The 10,317-nt window shown below is 26.1% G+C and overlaps 1 protein-coding gene and 6 non-coding genes across 7 annotated transcripts; 1 reads left to right on the plus strand and 6 right to left on the minus strand.

The window, feature by feature from the left end:
* Positions 1-956: 956 nt before the first annotated feature.
* Positions 957-4,212, plus strand: LOC119663893 (kinetochore-associated protein 1-like). The gene is made up of 6 exons (XM_038073491.1): positions 957-1,086; positions 1,170-1,705; positions 1,989-2,066; positions 2,132-2,615; positions 3,902-4,033; positions 4,091-4,212. Exons 1-6 carry the CDS (start codon positions 1,024-1,026, stop codon positions 4,115-4,117), a joined length of 1,320 nt encoding a protein of 439 aa, XP_037929419.1. The 5' UTR covers positions 957-1,023; the 3' UTR covers positions 4,118-4,212.
* Positions 4,213-5,561: 1,349 nt separating this feature from the next.
* On the minus strand, positions 5,562-5,725 carry LOC119663899. Its single transcript, XR_005251087.1, has one exon. It is a non-coding gene; the product is annotated as a U1 spliceosomal RNA (small nuclear RNA).
* Positions 5,726-6,313: 588 nt separating this feature from the next.
* Positions 6,314-6,477, minus strand: LOC119663894. Its single transcript, XR_005251082.1, has one exon. It is a non-coding gene; the product is annotated as a U1 spliceosomal RNA (small nuclear RNA).
* A 592-nt stretch (positions 6,478-7,069) lies between these two features.
* LOC119663896 lies at positions 7,070-7,233 on the minus strand. The gene has a single exon (XR_005251084.1). It is a non-coding gene; the product is annotated as a U1 spliceosomal RNA (small nuclear RNA).
* A 548-nt stretch (positions 7,234-7,781) lies between these two features.
* Positions 7,782-7,945, minus strand: LOC119663897. The gene has a single exon (XR_005251085.1). It is a non-coding gene; the product is annotated as a U1 spliceosomal RNA (small nuclear RNA).
* Positions 7,946-8,804: 859 nt separating this feature from the next.
* Positions 8,805-8,968, minus strand: LOC119663898. Its single transcript, XR_005251086.1, has one exon. It is a non-coding gene; the product is annotated as a U1 spliceosomal RNA (small nuclear RNA).
* Positions 8,969-9,540: 572 nt separating this feature from the next.
* Positions 9,541-9,704, minus strand: LOC119663895. Its single transcript, XR_005251083.1, has one exon. It is a non-coding gene; the product is annotated as a U1 spliceosomal RNA (small nuclear RNA).
* Positions 9,705-10,317: the final 613 nt, after the last annotated feature.

Consider the following 10,317-nt stretch of genomic DNA (forward strand, 5'->3'; position numbering starts at 1 on the left):
AAGTACTCGTATTAAATACTCTTCAAAAAAACTGAATTAGGTTGTGAAACTAATAAAGCATTGATTTACTTGTATGCGTATGAGCTTAAGCGACCGTAGACTATGTGGATGTTTCACGGTGAACTTAGTCCCACAAATATTGTTCGCGCTCGAAACAGTTGGAGGCAAATGATTACTCAATTCTTCGGAAAAAGTATGTATGCCAACAGTGCCGTTAGAGCAAAACAGAGCATCCAAATTAGGTTTTGTTTGTTAAAAGCGTTTGGAGAAATAATTAAACCCGACGATCATTGATTGTTGGGTTCAGACAATACGAACTCTCATACATCGAGTGTAATAACCAAAAGCAGATAATTCTCAACCAGGAAGTATTACACATCCGCTCAAATAAGTGACGTAGTTTAGAAGATACATTTCTGCGTTGATGCATTCAGGGTTTGAACTTTGAAAGTGTATTAGTCGAAATAAAAAAATGCTCTAATAAATGATTTCAGTACATAAAAAAGTGTGTAGATCATAAGAGATAAAAATGTATTTTAAAAACCTCGAAAAGTCATTAGTCGAAAATCTGTGTTTTTATCATTAAACTCGTAATATACATATATAGTGATAAGGATATAAAATTTTTTGGCTTTATCTGCCTTAATGTTTGTTTATTCAAACATCATAAACAAAGTGAACTTTAAAGTGCTTTACGATATCTTAAGTGTCATATGAAATTATTTTGCAAACCAAATATGATTCTCAAACAAATACTTTATTAAAGGACATCTGAGTTTATTTCATTTTTATATAGGTATAGCAGTCTATGATATTATTATAAGTTAAATGAAATTAAAAACAAAAATGTATTTTGTTATTTAACTACAAAATAATAAACAGTTGATCTATACATGTGAACTGTGCTCTCTATATTTTAATATATGATATTTATTTAAACTTTTTAGAATACTGTGCTATCTATATTTTAATATATGATATTTATTTAAACTTTTTGAAATACTCAAGCAAGTACATTCCGAAATGTTTAGAAGTAATAATGAGCAGTATTGCATAGTCCCAAAGAAAACAGAAATTTTAAATAGTGTAACGACTTTATATTAAATAATAGATTTTTTATATACGTACATAACAATTTGTAATAATTTTATTTTATTTTTTTTTTACAGATTTGCGACTTTCTAAGACATTTTACACGTCTATCGGACAAGTTCTTATTATTATATTTTTATTCAAAGTATAAACCATATGGAGTAGATCATTTGGAAGCTATACAAGTGTGCTATAAGTTTGTTCTCGAACATAAAGATAAATTAACTGAAGAAAAACAGATAGAACGAGTAACAGACGTTGTACGCAAGTATGCCATTTTGAAAACAGAACACATCTTGCACGTTAATGGGTTCACAGAAAAAAACTTTCTATCCACAGCTAACAACCCACTCAATCTTATAAGTGAACTATATCGATCTGAGCGTATATTGAGTAAAAACTTATCTAAGGTTATAAGCGTTGCAAATGAAATAGCGAAATTGCACTCAATCAATTTGGAAGTGATTCAATGTCAATTGTTAGAAGAATGGCTCAGTTTCGGAAATTACAGTGAAGTCTATTTGGACTGTGTAACAATACAACTTACGGACCCACAAATACCGGAGAATGTTTTAGTCGTATTCAAGCATCGAGCAGAAGAAAATATTTTGAAGTAATTTTAAGAAATTAAAAACCTTTTTGTTAATTAAATTTTTTTTTCGAACTTAACGAAATTTTTATCTTAACTTTTAATAATTTATTTGAAATTCAACAAATTATTGATCAGTTTATCGTTTAAGTTAAGTAAACTTTTATGTCCGATATTGAGCATTAAAAAAAGTTACTTTTGCGTAATATTGACACGTAAATGTGCTTTGTAAAATTGGCTCTTAAATTTGTAATTGTCGAACTAAGATATATTTTATTATATTTACCTTTCCTTCCAACTTTTACAGAGGAAAATGTATCCTAAATACTTGGAATGCAATAAGAGCCATGCAGTTTCTAGGAACAAAGATATTCCCAGAATACAGGTTAGTAATTTTTATTATTATTAATTTAATAATAATATAAATTTAAAATACTTAATATTTTAAAGGAACATAAACAGTAAATTTCTCTTATACATCTATAAGAAATTAACAGTTATCAACGAACTTTCTGTACCGACGGTCTATAGCTCCTATATGGGAAACAAATTTATTTATGATCTAAAACAATTCATTCATAATAATATGGTGGAAAGATTTCCATTCGTAAAGAAAATTATGTTACTTAAGATGTTACTGTGGCAAAAACTTCACAACCCAAAGACTTTAAAATATATTTCCACCCTCTGTTTAAGTATGGGCCTGCATTCGGCAAAGCTTTGGAATTGGTTACTTATGAGAATGATAGATCATAATATGATAACTGAACTTAATTTGCTAACAGAAATTTTATCACTTAAACCAGAACTGTTAAATTCGAAAGGTTTATATGCTGCTTGGGACTATATATTGGAACATCCATTTAAAACAGCTCAACAAAGGTACCCAATTAGACAAGATAAAAAATTGTCAGACACCGTACAACGAATAAAGGTAATTACAAAAATTACTATAAATTAACAATAAATTAATAAAAATTACTTAAATTTTATTACTTTTTAAATATTTCATATTATGCTTACTATGTTATATATCTTCTGTAAAAACTTGTTCAATAAGTAAAGTGCCAAATTTTTATCATTACTAATTTTCTGATACTTCAACTGAAATTTGATGAAATAATTAACGAAAAGTTTTGTGTTTCAAAATAATTTTAAAATATACACATATGAAGATGTCACTTTTTTCTTGTTTCGCAAAAATTTAAAAAAATAAAAATCGAAGTAAAATATCAAGAATTTTGAGTTGATGATTTATACTTTTTCAACATTTTATTACTTAATAAAAAAATTTAACAATTAAAAAAAATAATAAAAATATAATTAATTAATACAATTATTCTACAGCTGGTTTATGATTTCGTTCTAACATAAACACAGCAAGTGAATTTGTTAATAAAACCTTCACAGCAAATTAACAAAACTCAAGAAAAATGTGCGCACATAAAAATCAAGTACGGCTTTTGGTCAGGTGATTAAGAAGCGCTGACTCTGAGCTTAAAATTTGACAGCGCACGAGTTCGATTCCTGGTACCTGCAGTTTCAAAAAATTATTTACGAATAATTAAATACAAGAATTATTTCCAAGACCACTGATTATGAGTATTTGCCAATACTTGAAACATAAATATTCAATTAATTGAAATAATATATGTTAAAAATAATTTTTATTGTTGTACCTCACTACTTTCCGAAACTTCTTTATTAAATACCACAGTTTCTGTTAGTCATATTGACGTTAAAATCAAATTTATCAAAAAATAATTAATATTTTATATACACATTGTTAACAAAACAAAAATATTGATGTAAAACTATATTTTCTTATATATTGAACTGTTTTGTATTATTATTAGAAAGAAGAATAGAACACTAACAATATTGAGATCTATTGTAATTCACCTGCACAAAATTTTCTCTACTAATAAAAGAAATAAACCTAAAAATAACTCTTGATTCATATTCTCCGACTTCATTATTAAGTCAAATTAATGAAGGAAAATTAAAGTTAGAGAGCGGTAATATATTCGTTTATTCACAATGGCTGAACATATGCAGTTAATATTACCCATGAATCGAAATCAAATTCCTATTTTATAAGCTCCAATATTATATGAATACAATTTTAAAGACTTTTCTCATATCATTTCTATGTTAGAAATTCAATTATGCTATACCAGTTTATATGTAATTTTCATTTTTCAACAATTTGCTTTTCAGAATTGTCCAATTGTGAAACAGCTGGATCTAGTTAAGTTTCTTCAGCATTGTATACGATTGGAACGACCTCGTATCGCCAGAATTTTGGTGAAGTTGTGTAAAATATATGAACAAAAAGGAGTGACTACAGAGGTATTAAAATACATTATATAAGATTAAATTTAAAAAATATTATCCAATTTTTGATAGATGTTGAAAGCATGCAAAATACTATAACAATTAGCGGTGATATTTAAACTACAAGAGAAGTCAAATATATTCATCTTAAAGAAACTGATATGATACAATATATTTATTATTTAAAAGTTAAAAATAAAGACGTTAAAAAATGTTTAACTATAATTTATATTTTATTGTGTATTCCAAAGTAGTATTGTAGTTTAAAAATCTTTCCACAAAATCTTATCACATTTTTTACGATATTCTTCAACAGTTGCAATTTAAACTGTATTTCCATAAAGATATTAGCTTTCTCCTATGCTCCTATATATTTTATTTATACCACTGGTATTCCAGAAATGGAAGCCATTTTTGTTATCATTATATCATTATACGTCGATAACAGATGTATCATATACTCTGATCTAAATTTAGTTACAATAAAATGTCTATTAATAGTCTGCTTAACTACTTTCACAAATGAAAGATCAAATTCAATGCTGATGAAGCAAAATAGTTTTTAACACTTTTCCGAACCTAAGATAAAACAATCAATAATGCAATAAATACATGTTGTGAAACCATTGTCAAGTACAAACTAGCTGGACCAAGATATTTCTAGCATACGCGTAGGGGATGCAATGAAATATCTCAACCCAATTTTTAACTAAGCTTTAATTTGGAGACACAGTACTAAAACCGTAAATATAAATTGTACACAGATAAACATTAATGGAATTAAAACGAAACTACCCAATGCAAGCCTTCATGAAAGAGACAGAAAAAGTTTTTTTTGTTATACAAAACCACTATTCAGAATATTAACTTAATAAAAATTGTAAATATTAATTTAGTATAAAATTTTTCCTTAAACACAACTACAATCCAAAATCAATGTGACTAAAATCTAAATAATTATTTGTCACATATTATATATGTAAACTAATTTTTATTAGTATGTTATTTAACTCTGCTGTTTGATTAGAAATAAATTTTGACAATTCAATATTTTAACTTAATGAAAATTGTAAATATTTTAATTGTAAACATTTTTTTTTTTTTCGTTAACACAACCGTGATGGTAATTGTGACTAAAATCTAAATAATTATTTGTCACATATTATATAAACTAATTTTTATTAGTATTTAACTCTGCTGTTTGATTAGAAATAAATTCTGAAGGCTAGTTGACCATTTGTGGACCATTTGATTCATATTACAATTTTTATATAAAATAATAATTTAATATTATTTTTTATATTGACATAAATATTTTGGTTCAATACTTTTTAAATATTATTTATTTATTAATTATTAAATAAAGTTAATAAAGTTAATATAAAAATTAGTTAAACAATTTAAAAGTTTTTTGCATTATTCTTTTCTCACTCAATACAGCTAATGTCAATGTAAAAAAGCAATTCTAATAAATGATTGCAATCATTTATATTGCATTCGATATACATATTATCCTAAATATTATATCTGAATGTATTCTTTAACCGGGTCGGCGCGTATGCCATCCCGACACCCAAAAATTCCACGCACGAGTTATTCACATTAGGAATAATCGCAGGGTTCTACTCAACCGAATGTGCAATGGTCAAGCTTTGCCCCGAGGGAACCGCCTTCGTGATCACGGTAACCCCTACGCCAGGTAAGTATGCTTTTATATTGAAATTGGCATATACTTAATGAATTCATAATTTCAATTAAATGAAAATTAAAAAATTTTTTTCCTCTCACACAATCACAATTCAATATTTTAACTTAATCAAAATTGTAAATATTTTAATTGTAAACATTTTTTTTTTCGTTAACACAACCGTGATGGTAATTGTGACTAAAATCTAAATAATTATTTGTCACATATTATATAAACTAATTTTTATTAGTATTTAACTCTGCTGTTTGATTAGAAATAAATTCTGAAGGCTAGTTGACCATTTGTGGACCATTTGATTCATATTACAATTTTTATATAAAATAATAATTTAATATTATTTTTTATATTGACATAAATATTTTGGTTCAATACTTTTTAAATATTATTTATTTATTAATTATTAAATAAAGTTAATAAAGTTAATATAAAAATTAGTTAAACAATTTAAAAGTTTTTTGCATTATTCTTTTCTCACTCAATACAGCTAATGTCAATGTAAAAAAGCAATTCTAATAAATGATTGCAATCATTTATATTGCATTCGATATACATATTATCCTAAATATTATATCTGAATGTATTCTTTAACCGGGTCGGCGCGTACGCCATCCCGACACCCAAAAATTCCACGCACGAGTTATTCACATTAGGAATAATCGCAGGGTTCTACTCAACCGAATGTGCAATGGTCAAGCTTTGCCCCGAGGGAACCGCCTTCGTGATCACGGTAACCCCTACGCCAGGTAAGTATGCTTTTATATTGAAATTGGGATATACTTAATGAATTCAATATTTCAATTAAATGAAAATTATAAACATTTCAATGGTAAAAATTTTTTTCCTCTCACACAATCACAATTCAATATTTTAACTTAATGAAAATTGTAAATATTTTAATTGTAAACATTTTTTTTTTTTTCGTTAACACAACCGTGATGGTAATTGTGACTAAAATCTAAATAATTATTTGTCACATATTATATAAACTAATTTTTATTAGTATTTAACTCTGCTGTTTGATTAGAAATAAATTCTGAAGGCTAGTTGAGTGGACCATTTGATTCATATTACAATTTTTATATAAAATAATAATTTAATATTATTTTTTATATCGATATAAATACTTTTGGTTCAATACTTTTTAAATATTATTTATTTATTAATTATTAAATAAAGAATTTAATATAAAAATTAGTTAAACAATTTAAAAGTTTTTTGCATTATTCTTTTCTCACTCAATACAGCTAATGTCAATGTAAAAAAGCAATTCTAATAAATGATTGCAATCATTTATATTGCATTCGATATATTATCCTAAATATTATATCTGAATGTATTCTTTAACCGGGTCGGCGCGTACGCCATCCCGACACCCAAAAATTCCACGCACGAGTTATTCACATTAGGAATAATCGCAGGGTTCTACTCAACCGAATGTGCAATGGTCAAGCTTTGCCCCGAGGGAACCGCCTTCGTGATCACGGTAACCCCTACGCCAGGTAAGTATGCTTTTATATTGAAATTGGCATATACTTAATGAATTCATAATTTCAATTAAATGAAAATTAAAAAATTTTTTTCCTCTCACACAATCACAATTCAATATTTTAACTTAATCAAAATTGTAAATATTTTAATTGTAAACATTTTTTTTTTCGTTAACACAACCGTGATGGTAATTGTGACTAAAATCTAAATAATTATTTGTCACATATTATATAAACTAATTTTTATTAGTATTTAACTCTGCTGTTTGATTAGAAATAAATTCTGATGACTAATTGAGTGGACCATTTGATTCATATTACAATTTTTATATAAAATAATAATTTAATATTATTTTTTATATCGACATAAATATTATTTATTTATTAATTATTAAATAAAGAAGTTAATATAAAAATTAGTTAAACAATTTAAAAGTTTTTTGCATTATTCTTTTCTCACTCAATACAGCTAATGTCAATGTAAAAAAGCAATTCTAATAAATGATTGCAATCATTTATATTGCATTCGATATATTATCCTAAATATTATATCTGAATGTATTCTTTAACCGGGTCGGCGCGTACGCCATCCCGACACCCAAAAATTCCACGCACGAGTTATTCACATTAGGAATAATCGCAGGGTTCTACTCAACCGAATGTGCAATGGTCAAGCTTTGCCCCGAGGGAACCGCCTTCGTGATCACGGTAACCCCTACGCCAGGTAAGTATGCTTTTATATTGAAATTGGCATATACTTAATGAATTCAATATTTCAATTAAATGAAAATTATAAACATTTCAATGGTAAACATTTTTTTCCTCTCACACAATCACAATTCAATATTTTAACTTAATAAAAATTGTAAATATTTTAATTGTAAACATTTTTTTTTTCGTTAACAAAAACCGTGATGGTAAATGTGACAAAATCTAATAATTATTTGTCACATATTATATAAACTATTTTTATAGTATTTAACTCTGACTTTGATTAGAAAAAATTCTGATGACTAATGAGTGGACCATTTGATTCATTTACAATTTTTATATAAATAATAATTTAATATTATTATATAATTTTTTTCCTCTCACACAATCACAATTCAATATTTTAACTTAATGAAAATTGTAAATATTTTAATTGTAAACATTTTTTTTTTTCGTTAACACAACCGTGATGGTAATTGTGACTAAAATCTAAATAATTATTTGTCACATATTATATAAATTAATTTTTATTAGTATTTAACTCTGCTGTTTGATTAGAAATAAATTCTGAAGGCTAGTTGAGTGGACCATTTGATTCATATTACAATTTTTATATAAAATAATAATTTAATATTATTTCTTATATCGACATAAATATTTTGGTTCAATACTTTTTAAATATTATTTATTTATTAATTATTAAATAAAGAAGTTAATATAAAAATTATTTAAACAATTTAAAAGTTTTTTGCATTATTCTTTTCTCACTCAATACAGCTAATGTCAATGTAAAAAAGCAATTCTAATAAATGATTGCAATCATTTATATTGCATTCGATATACATATTATCCTAAATATTATATCTGAATGTATTCTTTAACCGGGTCGGCGCGTACGCCATCCCGACACCCAAAAATTCCACGCACGAGTTATTCACATTAGGAATAATCGCAGGGTTCTACTCAACCGAATGTGCAATGGTCAAGCTTTGCCCCGAGGGAACCGCCTTCGTGATCACGGTAACCCCTACGCCAGGTAAGTATGCTTTTATATTGAAATTGGCATATACTTAATGAATTCATAATTTCAATTAAATGAAAATTAAAAAATTTTTTTCCTCTCACACAATCACAATTCAATATTTTAACTTAATCAAAATTGTAAATATTTTAATTGTAAACATTTTTTTTTTCGTTAACACAACCGTGATGGTAATTGTGACTAAAATCTAAATAATTATTTGTCACATATTATATAAACTAATTTTTATTAGTATTTAACTCTGCTGTTTGATTAGAAATAAATTCTGATGACTAATTGAGTGGACCATTTGATTCATATTACAATTTTTATATAAAATAATAATTTAATATTAAATTTTATATCGACATAAATATTTTGGTTCAATACTTTTTAAATATTATTTATTTATTAATTATTAAATAAAGAAGTTAATATAAAAATTAGTTAAACAATTTAAAAGTTTTTTGCATTATTCTTTTCTCACTCAATACAGCTAATGTCAATGTAAAAAAGCAATTCTAATAAATGATTGCAATCATTTATATTGCATTCGATATATTATCCTAAATATTATATCTGAATGTATTCTTTAACCGGGTCGGCGCGTATGCCATCCCGACACCCAAAAATTCCACGCACGAGTTATTCACATTAGGAATAATCGCAGGGTTCTACTCAACCGAATGTGCAATGGTCAAGCTTTGCCCCGAGGGAACCGCCTTCGTGATCACGGTAACCCCTACGCCAGGTAAGTATGCTTTTATATTGAAATTGGCATATACTTAATGAATTCATAATTTCAATTAAATGAAAATTAAAAAATTTTTTTCCTCTCACACAATCACAATTCAATATTTTAACTTAATCAAAATTGTAAATATTTTAATTGTAAACATTTTTTTTTTCGTTAACACAACCGTGATGGTAATTGTGACTAAAATCTAAATAATTATTTGTCACATATTATATAAACTAATTTTTATTAGTATTTAACTCTGCTGTTTGATTAGAAATAAATTCTGAAGGCTAGTTGACCATTTGTGGACCATTTGATTCATATTACAATTTTTATATAAAATAATAATTTAATATTATTTTTTATATTGACATAAATATTTTGGTTCAATACTTTTTAAATATTATTTATTTATTAATTATTAAATAAAGAAGTTAATATAAAAATTAGTTAAACAATTTAAAAGTTTTTTGCATTATTCTTTTCTCACTCAATACAGCTAATGTCAATGTAAAAAAGCAATTCTAATAAATGATTGCAATCATTTATATTGCATTCGATATATTATCCTAAATATTATATCTGAATGTATTCTTTAACCGGGTCGGCGCGTACGCCATCCCGACACCCAAA

Source organism: Teleopsis dalmanni, unplaced genomic scaffold (genome assembly GCF_002237135.1).
Source record: "Teleopsis dalmanni isolate 2A unplaced genomic scaffold, ASM223713v2 unscaffolded_contig_1076, whole genome shotgun sequence".
Taxonomy (NCBI): domain Eukaryota; kingdom Metazoa; phylum Arthropoda; class Insecta; order Diptera; family Diopsidae; genus Teleopsis; species Teleopsis dalmanni.